The sequence below is a fragment of the Pagrus pagrus genome (assembly GCF_965226575.1).
Source record: "Pagrus pagrus genome assembly, chromosome: 15".
Lineage (NCBI taxonomy): Eukaryota > Metazoa > Chordata > Actinopteri > Spariformes > Sparidae > Pagrus > Pagrus pagrus.
The window spans coordinates 17038003-17056017 of NC_140199.1; the positions used below are offsets into that span (position 1 = coordinate 17038003).

Here is an 18015-nt window from a genome sequence, read left to right on the forward strand (position 1 = left end):
CCACTCTATCAGCACGGCTCGGGCATGCACAGTGAATGCAGCTTGTTTTGGGAGACAAAGAGAGGAATTTAGGAGCAAATATAACTAAACTGCAATCTAAATAGACTCCGTCACAGTGGAGGAATTCTTCATATTAAGGCTCGTTGTAGCCGGTTTCAGGCTTCTTTTTTTTTTGTTGCACAAAGAGGAAATAAAACACTACCACATTAGCTTTACTTTCCCATGACATACAGAATCAGGTATTTTCAGCACATATAAATCAACTCAGGCTGTTTATTTCCCAAAACGGGACCGAGGTGAGAGGTGATTTCACAAGTTAAACAAAGCTCTTTTGTTGGAACCACAAGACTGTGAAGAGAAAGTCACACTCATTTAAGTCGACTACTGACGTGGAATTAAAGTGATGAGGTCTAAAATTGTCACTGCTTTGTTCCTCTTTCCAAGAATTAGGGGATGCACCGGAGTTCGTTTGTAGTTTTAACCTTAAGTGAGTTTCCTTTTTCCTTTTCGCAGAACTGCAAAAACTTCAACCAGCTCCTCAACAGTGTTTGTCAATCACATTTCGTAACAACAGAATCACATGCTACAATCACATACTCGTCTCTGACCGAAGCCAGTGAGACCTGTTCTCCCTGATTGAGTTACCTCAGCATTCTCAACTCACTTCAACCCTGACGCTACCTCCTCTCTCTATACGTTACTGTCTGGGGGCATTTAACCCTTAAGTCCCGGGCTTAAGTTTCTAATTGTTGGGGGTAAAGAAGCATTTCGAGTTACAGTGAGAGGCTCTGCAAAGTATCCTGGTGAGAGGAGGCGCACGGATGAGCAATTCCAATTTCACACCAGAAACCCTGCCCTCGTTTCCTCTGTGTACTCTCCTCCCGGCTCTCCAGTGAAGGGTGGAAAAGGGGGTGAAAGGACAGCCGGGGAATGATTGGAAGAAGGAGGCTTGACTTGAGGTCCCTTGTAAATACATTCAGAAAAAGCAGTAAAAGGCAAGAGAAAGTAGTGACATTTGTAATAAAAAGTATGATGTATGACTGTTTATCCTACCTTATACCCTCCCATGCGGTCCTCTTGGCGGAAAGGCCTGCTGTTTTTAAGCCAGCGCAGCTTGGGCCGGGGGTTGCCTCCTGCAGCACAGCGGAACTTGACTGTGTTGGCAGCTGGCACCGCATGCAGCTTCTTCTCCATCTTTGCTGACGAGGTCCAATACGGAGCGCCTACGACCAGAGAACAGTTGGTGTTGAGATTTCCTAATCACGTCCTCCTCAGCATTAACAGTTTGGCTTCAGGGGCCTTGGAGCGGCTAAAGGCAGATATACATGGAAGCGTGACTGCAGAGGAGCCAAACCTGAACAACCCCCACATCCCCTCCTCCACCCTCCCACCCTCCCTGACCCGCCGTCTGCCTAACACAACCCAGAGCTCCACACTCACACAGTTAAATAAAAACACACACTTTCCCTGTAGGCTCAGCGGGGTGTTGCAGAGGGGGAAAAAACATCAGCTCTGAGGGGAGAATGTGCCTGGGCGTTGCCAAGAGGGTAACTAGACCATCACATCCAATTTCATCTCATTCCACTTAGCAGCTTTTTTTCTTTCCCTCCACTTCCTCCAATTACCATAGCTCCCCTGTTTATCTGCCTGTCACTTGGCGAGATATGGACGGCAGGGCCAGGGATGCTTATCACCTCTTGGAAAATCATCATGCTCCGTCAGGGGAGAAAATGAATGTCACGTTTAACGAAGGATGCATACTTTTCTCCAGATGTTATCAACCAAATTGTTACCAGTACTCCTACTGAAATCTGTCACCTTCCCTGTGTTTTGTCCATTCCCTAGTTCCCTCTTTTTCTCAGTCAGCTGGATTTTCCTCCGAGCACCCCCCCTCTCCCAAACAGCCCTTTCTCTCTGCACCTGGGAGCGTGATCGCCTAAGCAGATGGGGCTCAGAGGGGAAGAGAAACTCAAAGTCAAACAACAACCCAAACGGTCTTCCACACCATCACTTCCTCTCCAAATAGCAGGAGTACAAGCAACAGAGGGACTACCCACAGATAAGGCCACTACTGGCTGCAGAATGACCCTCAGACATAAGTTAACGTCCCAGGAGAGTATCCGCTTTCAGTGCCCTCCCTCCACTCTCTTTCCCGCCTGTCCAATCTGCATACTATCAGACACCTCCCATCATTTTCTCTGGCACGCACAGCCGGACAAGTCGCGCATACTTGGATAGTAAAGTCAGTAAACAGAGCTCTTCCTTCCTGAATAGATGCATATGTTAAGAAAACTATAATTAGTCGTTCTTCCTCTTCCTTCTCACTCTCACTATCTGCGCTCCTCTTCCTGCATCTTCACCTCTCAGTCCCCTCCCTGTCATCACTCTATCCTGCTCAGACAGAGACAGATTAGGTGGAGACTGGCCCATTGCGAGGCCGTCTCTCCGAAACGACCTCCGACCCCAACCTGGCAGCCAGGTCGGAGGATGAGGTTGGGACATGAAAGGTGAGCGGTGCTGTTTCCCATGCTCTCCGTCCGGAGGGGCAGCACTTCAAACGAGACGACCCTCAGACCTCTCTCCAGATGAAGCCAAACTCTCACTGACGCCCAACTGCTGTGGACTCCAGGAGCCCCCGCCTCCCCCAAAGCCCCGTGCATCCGGATCCCCACTCATGGCTGTTTATCCTAAGCTGGCCTGGGGTGAGCTGAGGTTATCTAACTCCTGAGAATGAGTCAAGATTTTTTTCTCTCTCTAAGTTCCTCCAGAGAGCCAAATCCAACAGTGACCCAATCGTTGAAATGATTTCTTGTTCTTTACTATGTATCCGTGCAAGCTGGACATGGCAACTTTGCACACCGGATTATCAGGGTCACACGTTGGGAGATTTTCAAAAATACAGCTTCAAAAATGTTTGTCCTGTGAGAACAATAAAAAAAAACAACTTTGTTTTCAGCTTCGTGCCAATGCATTTTTTTCACGAGCCCAAACATTTCTGACATGGTTTGTTTTGTGCTGCTGAATCCTGGTTGGTTTACAGAAATGTGTGACATCAACTTTTTCCAATTGATTCCCACCCATTTCAAAAAAGTGAGAAAATAAAAATACACTAATGTGGGGAAACAGCCAAAACTGTTCAAACTTTGGCAGGAAATTGCATGCTCATGAAAAACTGCATTACCCACTATAAGGCACAGATTAAGTACAAAGGTTTTGAGGGCCTTTAAAATGTTTTAGTTGAAACTTTTTTTAATTGCATTGCAACTTTTTCTTGCAGCTTTATATTTTTATTTCTATACATTGTTGATTTTTTTTCTAGAAATAACTTTATCTTCATACTATAACATTTTTCTCATACTTTAATATGACTTTTTGTTTTTTTCCTTCAAAACATGACTTGATTTTAGCTCGGCTGCCATAATCTTCAATTTATAGTTGTTACCATAACAGCAGATGACAGGACATCAAAAAAGATGCCATTAACAGCAGAAAAAGCTCTTCTCTCTGGGCTATGCACGAGTGCTTTACGTCTCAGTCTGAACTTCTTTGTCACAACTTTAATTATGTTGGTAAAATATTTTATTCTATCTATTCTTCCATGACGATCCTGACATATGCAGCTTTAACTAAAGGAGAGGAGAGGCACGGTGACCATGAGGGATGATGTAAACAACAATGAGTTAAGTCGTCGGCAGGACTGAATGCAAAGCTCCACGTGGCTCTTTAACTTCATCATGACATCAGTGCTGCCCTCCACCACCACCCCCACCACCCCTAACACAGCTTCCCCTCACAGATCCCTGTAGAGGCTCCTCCACGTCTCCTCCAATAACACCACCCTCTGCTGATGATGGACAAACACTGGACTCGCTCCCTTTTCAGCTTTTTTCTACCGGCTTATGTTCTTCAATCTTCTACACAGAGTCAAATCAAAATGCTCTGTTTTGCCGTGGCTTGATGCCCAAACCATTCTGAGAGCTCCAGAAGAAAAAAAAAATGAAGCTACACCCCACACTCTCCGCTCTCATTCCCTCCCACGCCTACATGCACCCTCCTCCCTCGCTCCAGTCCTCGGCCCAAGGCCAAGGCTCCACGGCATGCTCAGAGAAGTGCTGGTACCGATCCAACAAACCCCCCAACCCCCTCTGCCTCTTTTCCCCTCTCGTCTTCTTCCCCCCTTTTCTTTTAATAATAATCTCGGTTTTGAATTTTCAGAAACACACACGGCGAGAAAATGTGACTGTACTGCCAGAACAGCTTTCTCTTTGTTTTCAAACAGCTTATTACCACCAGAATGGCTGGATCTTTTCCCTCTCCCCCAAATTTTTTCCTCTTGCTGAGTTCCTCTCTCTCTCCCCCATATTTAATGGATTTCAGGCAATTACAGTCAACCCAAAAGTGGAGGAGGAGGGCTCACGGTGGGACGCAATGCGTGTGGAGAATTTTAACAAGATGTGGAAGCCCTCGGCTTTGCATCGGCGAGCGATGTGTGCGCGAACGCATGCTGGTGTGCACGTGGCTACATAAACACATTACTACCCCAGATACTCACCAACACATAGACAAACTCGGGGAAAACTTTCTCTTTCTCTCTCTCTCTCTCTCTCACACACACACACACAGGCCCATCAGGTGGGTAACTGGGTCCAGATGGGCGTCTTTCATAATGGATGAGCCCAGCTGACTTGACTGGCTGGCTGGCTCCATGAGGCCCAACTACCTGAGGGACACTAGCTAAAGGAATGTCAGGAATCTCTGTATTCCCTACAGACACACACACACACACGCACACACACACACCAATCTCACAGAATAGGTCTACACAGGAATGCTAAGATATAGAATCGCAAAGATACGGGTGCTGGGAAGCGCTGCCATGAGTTTTGGCATCGCTTACAGCTGTCTCCTCCCGATCCCGAAAGAATACAGACCGTCCGCTCTCTCTCCTTAATCATAATCGCACAGTCTGAACTGTGCTAATAAGCAGTGACAAAGCTAAGTAGATTATTTCACTTAGGGATTAAGTCTTTGTAAGTGTTTGGCTATCACAACCAGCATTCCAGACATAAGTTCTGACATGCCAGTGTAGAGACTGTTCATGAAGTGTGGAGACCAGGACATATGTAAGATTTTTTTAGACTTTCTTTTACTTTAAAATGTTGATTCATTTTTTATCTTTTTGACGTGTGTCTTCGGTGCGACATATCTGCTGGTTTCACTGAAATTGTACAAGCCTTTTGCCTATATTTCCTTTTACTTCCCAAATGCTACTGTAGAAAGTACAATGCGGTTATTTTCGTATGAGAATGGAGCTCATGCTTTTGCAATGCATTCTGTATCTAGTTGTCCTCTGTGGTATTGTAGAAGGATCAGCCAGACTTTGTACTCCGATATACTTTTTGCATCTCATTATCTTATGTAAATGGAAATGTATGTTAGAGTTTTGTACAGTGGGATTGTGACTGCTTGTGCCAACTGTTGTTGACTTTTTTAAGTGTATTTGTATTTGGGGAATGTGACCTTGCTGGATTCTCCGCTAATCAGCACCTGATTATTTTAAAGGTACAATATGTAAGAACTGGCAACCTGGTGAATTGATACTCCGCTAACTGTAGCTGCTGTTAGCTAGTTAGCTCAGTTAGCCATGCAGCCAGAAGGGGACCGCACCAGGAGAGTGCTGGTCTTATTTCCACTGCTAGCACAGGAGCTTTGGCAGGGGCTAGCTGGTTAGTATGCAAAACATTGACCTCAATGTCGAAACTGTCAATTTTTTTCTTTTTTATTATTTTAACTAATATTCTTCTTGTATCCTGATATAAAAAAAAAGGTCTTAAAAGCAGTATAACAGACAGAGAAAGTGATCATGGAGACAAAACAGGGTCAGATCGGTGCCCCCCCACAGGTTTCTAATGTGCCTTGCTCATGGGTGCCTAATCTATGGGAGTTGGTGAGGAAGGGTGGCGCATCGTTAACTCATTCATCCCTCCTTTCGTTCCTCCCATACTCACTTATCTGCTCTCCGTCCGCCCCAGTGTCCTCCGATCGCTCTGTATCGTCCTCATCATCCCCCGACGAGATGGCATCTGCACAGAGTAACCACGGTTACTGCCACCCTTTCGCAACCCGCACACACTCATACACTATCGCATGCACAAATGTTCATGCAGTCGCAAATTTGCACACACAAATCTGTATAATAAAAGATGCCAAAGTTGGGCCCTTTTCTGATATATCTGGTCGTTCGCTGCTGGAGTTGTACACACACACACTCACAGGACCCTGCTCCATGGCCACGTCTTGGACTCAACCAAGCTTTGTCCCACTCTACATGTCCAAAGTCCCTGTCTTCTCCCTGACTCACCTGTGACATTCACTATGAAGCAGACCGTGTCTTTGCCCACGCTGGTGCAGGTGTACAGGCCTGAATCCTTGGGCGTGGCATCACGGATCTGCAGCACCTCCTGCTCTATCAGCGTGCGGTTGTTGGTGCCCAGAGAGCTGCCGTCTTTGGTCCAGGTGATGGTCCCCGTCGGCGGCAGAGGGCAGCTCAGCTTCAGCAACTCCCCCGGGTGCACTGAGCACACCGTGGGCTTAGAAATTTGGTATTTGTTCGATGCGTCTGCAGAGCGAGTGGGGGTGGGAGGGGGGGGAGGAGGGTGGAGAGGGTTGGGGCGAAGGACAGATTGGAGAAGGAAGAGGGTGCACAAGAAGGAGGAAAAAGAGGTGGGAGAGGAAGAAACAAGCCATAGTTTAAGAAACAAAAACACCACATAACCCCCAATGGATGCACTTAAATCAACTTAATGCAGGAGGAGCATTACAGAAAAGAGGAGACCCGTTTTTTAAACCGTCACACCAACTTGTCATTACCACAAACTCCCAGTCAGACATCTGAAATGGAGCCCTTGGAAAATACCACTGTTCTGTTATCAAGTGTGCAGTGTGATTGCCGTTTATAGATTCAAGAGCATGCAGTTACGGCCACAGAAGCATGTGTAGAGGAAAAAACAAAAAAAAACAATCAATGCTTTGCGAGCAGGTGAGAATTGGACATGAATGTGTTGAGAGACAGCCCCACCCTCCTCCTCAACCGCCCGTCCCTTTTAGCATAGATACCAAGCAGCCAGTGTGTGTGGGTGAGTAGGAGCAGCCTAAAAAAAGGTAATAAAACTCCAGCATGTCTGCCCATCAGAAAGGAAAGCAGCCAGAAAGGTCTAAGACGGAAGTGGTTGTCAGGCAGGGGAAGGGAGAAGAGGGAGGAGAGGGGGCGCTTTTTACTGTTTTTGGGCTTTGCTCCGGCTCTGACTGTACACCTTAGCTTTCGAAAACCTTGACCTGGCTGTAGCCTTCTGTTTTTCGTCTCTCGATTCTTGATTGTCTTTCAGAACACGGCCATGGAGGATCTACAACCCAAGCGCAGGATCTGCCGGCCAAGGCAGGGAGCAAGAAACTCCTCAAGATTCCAAAGTGCATAAAACCTTCACTTCTGGGAGACAATCCAAGTCCGCCTGTGAGTGCATGTGTGTACATCATGTCCCCTAACTTGTACGACTGCACGGGGAGAGCGAGGTGAATGTCGAATATATGAGAGGGAGTTCGGAGCGTCTGTAGCCGAGACCGCATGTCTACATCATTCGTGCTCAAAAACTCCAGACTGTGACTGAATGTTGAGCAAAAGGGGGAAAACCTGCCTGAAATACAAGCTGGCTTCTGCCACATATAGCAAAGCCAATTCCAATCACCCTGAGGCTTTTGCCTCACACACACACACACATTCATGCACAAATGTGTACATCCACGGTGAGAAAATCTTTTTATTGTCGAACAAAAATGTCTACATCTGTGCGTGTGTTTTCTCTTCAGAAGGAACTGAAGGAGAGAGAGGTATTAGAAAGATTTAAGGGGGAAAGTTGCAACAATGGAAACGAGACAGCCGGCGATGAGGGTATATGTTGTGTGACTGATGGCTGATAGGTGATAATTATAGAGGCAGTGGCACTCCCAGCCTTTCCCGTACCTCAATACACCTTTTCAACAACGTTCCACCCCCACTATGTGCCCTGCGCTTGTGTTAAATGTAAAGTATACACTCACACATACACACTCGCCTCGACAGGAAGGGAAAGTCATTGCGCTGCAATCGAGCGGTCGAGGCATGTGCGCAAGCCTCTAAACGTTCCCCTTGGGCATGTAGACACACAGGTACAGTTCCTGTATTGTCTTTTTTTCTCTCTCTCTGTTTCCTTCGATCCGGAAATAATTAACCCCTCCTTCGCTTCTCCCCCCAGGACTGAGTGTGTGGTCTGATAAGAGGTGGAGCTCCGGTGCTGATTGATGGGAGCTGTCTCCGCTACCTTTTTTTACGACACGGTTTTCTACACCGGAGGCCACTGCCTTTACTTTGTCATTATTGCTTTTCCCTTTATCGTTTCATTTGGGGTTGTCGTGATTTAGAGATGGCGTAACTGCCAGGACACAAAGCAGGGCAGGTATGGACAACTTCAAGATGGTGGAGCCCCTCGGTGAGGCTGACTTAGCAACGAAACACCTGGAACACTCAAACACACACAAACACACACACAGGCTGCACTGTCTGTCAGCATATTGAAGAGAAAGGGAGGGAGCTGAGGTGCTTCATAGAAAGATGATACTCATACAGAGAGGAAAGGAAAGGAAAGGAAAGGAAAGGAAAGGAATCTCTCCAAATGGTGCGTCTGATTAAAGAAAGCACGCACGTGTTAGTTCTGCCTTCATCATTGTCTTATCTCTGCTGTGTCCATCTGTCCCCCTCCGTCAACCCCTCCTCCTCCCCCTGTTGCTGCTGCCTTCACTTCCCTCTTTCACCTTCCCTCCAGCTTTTTGCCCTCTCCTCCCCCCTTCCCACACATCTCCGCCCCCTGCTCCCACCCCGCTGCTGACCCCGCTGACCTAACCCTGACCCTTCCCAAACCTGTTGACACCTCCGACCTGCCTGATTGTTCATGGGAACCTGCGTCACAGAAACACACACACAGAAGAAGAAGCCTTTGACACACGGGGAAAATAAATATATCGAGGTGCACCTTAATAAATGCATGTATCAGACACTCACACACACACCTTTCTTCACTTGAAGAGACTTTACAACAGTCCAGGGATGCATGCTGAGTTGAAGAGTTGAAACACTTCACTGCAGATTTTTCATCTCTGCAAAGTTTCCTCCCCCTCTGCACCACAGGAGGGGGCGGGAGCCTCTCTATCTCTCTCACACACACATACATGGTCTCACTTTTGCTCAATTTCAACCCAACAGCCTCTCCTCCTCTCTCCCTCCATCACCACTATCATTTCGCCGCTCTTCTCCTGAAGCACATCTCCATTTCAAAACTCATCTCTCTCCCTCTGACAGCTTTTACAAGTGTCTATCAGGTGTGATAGATTCGGCCTGTCCGCTCCTCGCTATCTCTTCGTCCTCGTTCGCACCATCTCGGCTGACAATAATTAGTCTCGCAGAGTGTCTGCGGCAGAATGCAGCGAGCAAATTCTCGCCGAAGTCCCCTTGACGTCCGCTCGGCCCGTCTGTCTTTCTGTCTGTTTGTCAAGCAAAGTAGTGATGCTGGCAAAGTGGCGAGGGGCGGAGTTTTGCGATTTTCCTACGTGAATGATCTCATGAGTTTACTTCTGCAGAGAGGCACATTGGGCTATTCTCCCTTCTCCTCCCTGTCGCGTTCTGCACAACGGGGTAGTCGGACTAAATGTAATGACTGCCATCTCGGAGGCACACACTCAGCATGCACGCAAACACACACACACACACACTGCCAAATCACATTATCTCTGCTGCCCTTCTTATCCCTCCTTTTTTCCTCTCCTCTTTCCTCTGTATCCTCCTCACGCAGTCACATCCCAGGACTTTTCTCCCCTGTTTTTGTCTCTCCCTCTTTTCTGATGTCCTTTCACATTCAAATCCCTCCTTAGCTTTTTTTTTTTTTTTTATTATGACAAAGGAGCAGCTCCAAGAACTGGCTCCCGCTGGCGTCCATGGCAACAGCCCCCTCCGGTCGGCCCACCCCCTTCACCCCTCATCAAGGCATTCCCTGAACCCCAACCGACCCCTTTAACCCACCGGCTACCCTTTATCTGCAAAATCTTCTTAGGTTGAAGAACTTGTGACCTCAGAAGAGAGATTCCCTCTGGTGATGAATTAAATCAAATGAATGTATAAACTAAGGTTGCAACTAACTTCCCAGAGCTCAGGGTAACATCTTCAAATATCTTGTTTTGTTCAACAAACAGTCAACAACCCAAGAAATTCAGTTTGCACTGACATAAAACAGAGAGAAGGAGCAAATCTTCACACTTGAGACAACTTCTGCCACTTTTGTGTCTGACTTGATAAAAGTGACTGAGTTTGTTTTTTTGTTTGTTTAGGCATAAAAGATGTGAAGGTGGAAGTGAGGGGAAGGGTTAGGTAAGTCTTTCTCTTCTGATTAAAATGTCTTGCCCGAAACTACATAGTGCACCCTTAAGGCTGATGCAGGAATCAAATCTGTGACTTTTCAGATCTCTCATCCCACAACTACAGTCCTACAAGCACTGCAACTACTCTTACAAAACATATAAAGTCAGTGCGGTGTTGTATATTTAACATGCATCCTAATTGAAAATAGTAGGATATCTGCAGTGTCACAGAATTTGACAAGAATTTCATATAAAATTTGTCTAGTTTCTTTGTCTACAGAGAAACTAGACGCTAGCCATCCCTGGCTCAGACTCCTCTCTGCCGTACACCGGACCGTCCACTGGGACCTGAGGCACAAGCTGGCACAGGTAGCAACTCTTCCCAGCCTCTTATCAGGCAGGTGTGAGATTGAACGGTGGAGTGACAAGGTATTTTCTGGCACATCGGCCAAGGCAAATAACAGTCCACACACACACTCTAGCACACACTCACAATCACCAACACACTCAAACCTTCAAGATTAACACCAGCCAACGGCAGGCTAATAAAAGCCATTGTGTGGAGGCCGTATATTCAGCCCCCTCTGGTCGCACCACCGGCCGACACACTGCGTTTGTTTGGAGTTCACTTCCATTGCCATCGCCACAGTCACACACACACACACAGCGTCATTAACCGGCCAGCTGACACTTTTACACTTTTACAACCGTACTCCTACTGTGTGGATAGAGCAGTGTTAGAGAAAGGTAATAAGCCTGCAACTCCTTGACATTCCCACCTTCACACAAAGTAATGATAATGAAATAAAGGCAGTTACTACTCTGTTTAATATAAGCTGACTATAGGATAGAGCATACAGGTGAAAACTTGATTAATAATAAATGCATAAATGTGCCAAGAAAGCATTTATGCTGCAGATGTGCCTGGAAGCTTTCCAAGAAATAAAACTCATCTTCTCTTGAAAAGCATTCATCCTTTTTTATATCATGCATGAAAGCCTCATCCCTGACACATAATGCAGCCTTTATTTATTTAACCACTCGACTGTTTGGAAGTGTTCGCCTCCATGCTGATCAGAGCATTTTCTGAAGAACAGACTTTGGCAGGGAGTCCCTGGAAGTAGAGCCAAACCATGAGCTGACTTTTGTCTGCTGCACTCACATTCAGCCTGCGTTCCAATGTGCCTGGTGCCACGCTTATTCCACATTATATGCAAAGAGGGGCCCGAACACACCGCAGAGCAGAGAATGCCAATGTTAAAGGCACACATGCCCGCACACACACACACCTTCTACCATTGTTATTCAGCTCAGTCAGAGTATTTTAATCACTGTGCAAACGGAGAGTGCCTGGACAAGGTAAACACTCCCATAGATACAGAAGTGGCTACAGGGACAACAATGGGCCTGTTGTGGAGACCTTAACCAGCGCGCTCGCTCCACTTCTACCGTTACAGCAGCCACAGGTAAACAAGCTCGCAGCCAGGCCACCAGGGGTGCAGGCGTGGGCTCTGTAGAGACAACATTGATATGCAATCTGATGGATCTACATCAATTACTGCTCCCACACACACAGGCAGCAGTGTGAGTGGTGTGACCGAGGCTGCAGGCCAGAGAGGGGGTGGAGGAGGGAAATCCTAAACATCTCTGTAGGGGGGTGTTATTAGGACAGGGAGGGCGGGGCCAGCCAATCTGTCTCCCTCACATCTACGCCCTACAGGTGACAGCAGCAGCGAACAGAAGGAGAGCACAACAAACCGGAGCTGCCGCGCACACACTGATTCAATCACACACAGCTGCGTACAGAATAATGTTTGGAAACTGATTCGGGATCAGATAAGCAGGCCGGGTTCTCTCTCTATGCCCCGTTGTGATCCCTCATCATGTGACCCCCTTCCCCCCCAGGTCTAGCCACTTAATCTCCAGTCACATGACTTCACCGCTGCCCAGCGCTCTGTAATCTGTCCATCTAAAGGAGAAGTCAAATATGCACAAATCCTCTTAGACCTTTCCTGGAGGATTGTGTAACTCTGGAAAACTCTCCCTCCCTCTGTCCTCTCTGTGGCCATGTAGCGTAGCGTCCGGGGCCGTGTGGGGCTCCGAGCCGAGCCCCGGCTTGGAGCCAAATCGTCTGTGACAGAACAACAAAAACACCAACAGGAGAGGAGAGCTCAGGAGTCCTCTCATCAAGGTAGAGATACCTGACCTCAAGGGCAAAGGGCAAGACATGTGTGTGTGTGTGTGTGTATGTGTGTGTGTGTGTGTGTGTGTGTGTGTGTGTGTGTGTGTGTGTGTGCATGTGTGTGTGTGGGGGGCATCAGCTTTAAAAAGTGATGCTCTGTTGTTGGCCTAACTTACAATTAGCATGCTGATTAAAGCCCAGGAACAAAAGGCTTTGGAATGCGAGTTACCATCCATCACAACAACTCTAATTAGCTAGTCTCAGACCAGACTGGAGACAGAAAATAGAGAAGCCTCAAAAGAAAAAGACAAAAGCTGTCTGCACTATAAAATACCATGTTCCACAAAAGGTTTCTCAAAACATTTTACCAATAAAAATATGGCTTTGCAGACAAAATGTGCAGAAAAATGAGCGCAGGTGGTTGTGACTAAAGCCCTGAACCCTGTATCCTAATTTCTCCCTCCCTGTTTGTGCTTCTTCCCATGGCACGAGAGAGATGCCAGCATAAACACTGTCGCCACCCTCCTTCAAAGCTCTCCCCTTGTGCTCCCACAGGGGGTCACAAACCTGCCTTTAACACTCATGTACAGCCTAAGATGCCACGAGCATCGGCAAGAGAAATAAAACAAAAAAGTGTGAATCACACGCCTCACGGACGGTGAGGAAAACAAGAGGCTGGCCATGCTGAGGTTAGTTGTTTCAATTTAGTTTATTTATCTTAACCCCCCCCCCAAAATCTTACATGGACTCAATGTGTTTGCTTTGTTAGATTTTTAGCGATGTTTTAATGGATACAAGGGCTGAAAAAATGTTTCCTCTGCAAGAAATTTCAAATCCCAACTACTAAAGCGACAAGCAACAGTGGAAATAGTGAAATTTCATACCAAAAAATGAACTTCCATGTTATTTTGTCCTTATTTTCTCTTCAAATGGTTAAAACTGAAGAACTCTAAACATTCCTCATTTTGCTGAAGGCCGACGGCAACATTTTTGTTAGATAAGGACAAGCATTCTAGGAAAGGATGCAAAAGTTAACCAAAACTCTGAAGTGAGCTTTAAGGGAGGGGACAAACTTGACAAAGCTACACCTGCTCTCTAAAAACAAACCCACCAAATGGTTTTCCCACCCTTCCCTCCTCCCAGGATTTTCTCCTCTGCTTACCTTCAGGTTCCAGAGTGGCCTCCTCCTCCTTGGTGGCGGTGAGGGGCGGCCGGGCCACGCTGACGGTCAGCAGGGACAGCAGGACGGCGGCCAGCAACCAGGCCCACGAGGCCATCCCGTTAGTGGGGGCCAGCGCTCCCCATACCCCCCTTCTCCACCTCCCCCTGGACACTGATCCCATCTGAGGGGGTCCGCCCAACCATCAACTGCTGCGGGGTCGGCCTGTCACTCAGTGGAATTCACCCAATCACCTGGGCTGAGAGGAAGGGAAGGTGGTGGCGGAGTGATGAGTCAAGAAGTAGACAGAGAAGTGAGAAGAGAAAGGCACCGAGGAGAGAAAAATAAGAAAACATGTTAGTGTGGAGCAATTATTCTGATTTTAAACAACTTGTCTCTGCATCGTTCTTCCTCTCACTGGCAAAGTGAGACAGGAAAGAGTAAGGCGAGACACAACAGTGTTTCAAAATGCTGTCAAACAAGCCATGCCACAGACATACCGAAGCTGTGAGGCAGCAGCAGTCAACACACAACCACACTGCATCTACCTTCACTTCTCAGCTGTCATTATATGCGCTGAGATGTGTTTTACACAAACCAATTAAGAGACAGTGTAGTATTCGCAGTCTGACCAGGCTGATGTCTCAAGAGCTCAATGATCAGACTTGTTAAAGTTTATTCAAATATCATTTCACACAAGTCTGATGCAGAAAATAATCTCTTGTATCATTTTGTCAAGCTGCTTCTATTATTTTAAACATAAACAATACACATCATTAACTTATGTGTCAGCCAATGTGGCACCTTTTCGCTTTTTCTTCCCGTGCGCAACAGATGCGCCAAACCTGTTGCCCGCGCTGCTGCATCTGTGTTCACTGCGCTCGTAAGGGGCTCTCATTGCATTCCCGTGACTCGATTATAAAACCAGCGCGGCTTTAATTGAAATGCAATATTGCAATACCGGGACACACACGCACGGCCGCTCACACACCAATCTGTTTAGCCAGACATCTGCGGTTCCGACGTGCTCGAGTGTCTCCGGAGGGCTGCTCGAGTCACGCTTCCCTGCGCTCTTTCTGCTCCAGCTGCACGTATCGATCGGTTTTTACCCGCAAAGACACATGTAATTTGACTTTTGGAGAGACAGCCCGAGAACCTGATTTATCTTTAATTCAGCCCTCAGGGGGAGCTGCAGGGGGACACGCGCACAGGCTGTCGGGGTGAATCCATGAATTCATCCCCGCGTCCTAACTTTGTCAGACAAATGAGCCGCTGTGATTTTTGGCAGCAAAGGAGAAGAAATCTGCGTGGCTACAGCTCGGATGCGTGAATTATTGATGAAGAGTAAACCAATCAGTGCACCAATCAACCATCGGGATTACCGCTGTCTGCAAACTTCAGCAGGAGGGATAGTGATCAGAATGACCCAGGAAGCTCCATTTGGTTTTACATCATTTCAGTGTGTCGTGCACAAAACTGATTATTCTGCAGCTGTTGAATGAAAAAGAAAATGGAGATTTTTTTTTTTTTTAATCTAACTAAACAGAAAATGCTTTAAAGAGTCGTAATAATGTGCTCTTCGTGTAAAAGCAAACCTTATTCCTTTAACGTGTTTCTGTCGACATGACGTTTGGGCACATGAGGGACTTTGCTCCGCACATGACAACCGCAGCCTTCATTTAAAAAGCGGGCTTTGAATGAAATTTCTTGGCACTGATTGAATTCCCATTGAAATTCAAATCAGTTGGCTTTTCCACAATGGGGGCTCATTTGGAGCCGCTCAGTGATTTAGGGCTCCGGCACCAAGCAGTGAAAAAACAACTGCGGTCACGGGATAATTGGCACCATAAATGCAATGTAGAAAATTAAGCAAAGTAATAAATAACCAGGACACTTGTTAATGGGCCCTGATGGGGGTGATGCAAGGTGCTGCGTGGCTCCTCACCTTCCCGAATACACAAGGAGAGATCTCACTGGATAAACTCTGACGAGGGATGGTGGGAAACAACGTGAACGAGGCACACTGCGTTGTTTTCGTTGGATGTAAATTCAAGAAAATCTCAGTTAACAAACTTTTGAAAAAATTGCGCATATTCTGAATACTTCTGGAAAGACTCGAATGTGGATTCTAGTGTGAAAACCCTCAGCTATAAGTGGTCAAATACTTCTCATTTCGTCCTGCAGCCGTGAGAAAACAAAATAGTAGCACGCACCGAAAAAGCGCAAAGCATTTCTACTATTACGCAGCCTGTTTGTCCTGACAGCCGAAACCCTGACAGATGAGATTGTGAGGAAGCTTCGGACGTAAACAGACAATACTTACCAGGGAGGAATAAAATCGTGGAGATCTCTGTTTTGGCATGCACAGATAAGGGAGGAGAGAGCATGAGCTGAATCCAGAGGGAGGAATGTCTCCAACTCCACAATGCACCAAAAAAAAAAAAAAAATCTGCGAGGCGCTGCCTTTTCTTTTTTTTTTCTTTCTTTTTTTTTTTCAGTTTACTATTCCACAATCAGCCGGCATCAGCTCAGATCGGAGGATATATTCCACACTCGACTGGCAGCGTAGTCCGGTGCCATGCAAAGAAATCCGAGTTCACACGCGTTATCCTTGAAAAACAGCTCGGAAAACCAGCAGCGCTGTCCCCCCGAAACTTTCCTCCCCGTCACCAAGTTTCTTCCAGGGCGCAGAACATGCCCAGTGTTCCCGAGCAGCGCACTTGTCAACTAAACGGGAAAGTTTGCAGCTACTACGGAGGTGGAACGGAGTTTAAAAGGTACGGGAGGAAAGTTGTCCGATGCAAAATGTCATAAAATCCATCAGTGTGCGTTCCCCTGGTGAAAAGAGCGTCTTTCGCGTCTCTTTCTCTCCTTCCGCCGACAGTCCTCGCACTGTTTCTCAGACGCTTTGTCAGGTTTACTAGGTTTTTTCTCCTCCTTACGTCTCCACACACTGCCCTCCTCCTTCACTCCAGTGGGTGTCATTCCCCCCCACCCCCCAAAGCACCCCCAGTGTAATTCGAGCCGCTTCCTGGCCGCAGTGCCTTTGGGCCCTGCCTTCCTCCGCCCATCAAACTGCAGCGCTGCCTGCCTGCCTGCCTGTCCTGCGCTCAACTTGCTCAAACTGGGTCCAATGCGAGGAGGGCCCCCGCTCTGCTCCGGAGCTGTCAGACCGCCGTAACAACGCCCCTCAGTGGCCAAGACGTGACATCTGCCGGGAGAGACGCACATTACTCACAGACGAGACGCACAGAGCAGCCACACTGTGTGTTTTAGTAGATGCTGCAGGGATGGAAGAAGTGTTCAGATCAGATAGTAAAAGTAAAAGTACCGCAATGTAAAATATAATGCTGCATTTAAAAGTGTAAAAAGTATAATGTGCAAACTGATCTTTAAGATATTGCATAGCCATACCTACACAACATTTAGTAAAAAGCATCAGTAGTAGAACAACAAAATTTAGATATACATAAAATAAAACATTTTGAAAGTTGTTATATACAAGTAACTATATTTTTGCTGCCCTGTAACTAGTAACTATAGCTTTAAATGCAGTGGAGTGCAAAGTACAAGATTTCCCTCTGGAATGTGGAAGGGGTGAAGTATGAAGTAGCGTAAAATTGAAAAACTCAAGTACAAGTACTTCAAAGTTGTTTTTTAGGTATTTGAGTAAGTACTGTATTTCTGTATATTGCATGAGGGTTGAGACACATAACATATGTGCCCATTTTATGGAGTAAGTATCAAACATGGTTGTTAATTAAAGTACTTAATGGTAGATTAAATAGTAAATACTAGAAAGGCACTCACTAGAGTGCATATCTCCGCCAAGGCCCAGCAGTCCACTTTCATTTAATTAAGCTTTTATTTAAATCCCCTAGCTCCTGATTTTTATAAGGGACTAATTGTACTCATTCATAGATATCAGCCACCTAGATACACCTGGTTGCCTTCCTCAAGATCCATGCAGTATTCCCTGAGAAATTAACAAAAAAGTAAAACAAAAAACAAAAACAAAAAACGCACATCTCACAGTGTTAAACAGTAAGAAATAATTCCTGGATTGGTCTGTTTATCCACAACTGCACCAACAGTTATTCTATTCTGAGCTGAGACCCATTCTCCATCAGTTTTGTGGAAATCCCTTCAGTAGTTTTTGTATAATACTGCTGACAAACTAACCAACTAAACATCAAACCAAACATCCAACAAACCAACAAACACATCAACTAAC

General features: G+C 46.5%; 1 protein-coding gene across 2 annotated transcripts in view; it reads right to left on the minus strand.

The window, feature by feature from the left end:
• The window catches only part of fgfr2 (fibroblast growth factor receptor 2), a 41536-nt gene extending 24783 nt beyond the window's left edge, over positions 1-16753 (minus strand). The window contains exons 1-5 of one of the 2 annotated variants that reach the window (XM_084375067.1): positions 16105-16753; positions 13785-14040; positions 6362-6619; positions 6009-6083; positions 1054-1223 (exon numbers count right to left, since the gene is read on the minus strand). In XM_084375067.1, the coding sequence (XP_084231193.1) occupies positions 1054-1223; positions 6009-6083; positions 6362-6619; positions 13785-13965 (684 nt within the window). In that variant the 5' untranslated portion in view covers positions 13966-14040; positions 16105-16753. The remainder of the gene's footprint in view (positions 1-1053; positions 1224-6008; positions 6084-6361; positions 6620-13784; positions 14041-16104) is intronic. The other variant, XM_084375066.1, reaches the window with a different exon arrangement.
• Between the last annotated feature and the right edge of the window lie 1262 nt (positions 16754-18015).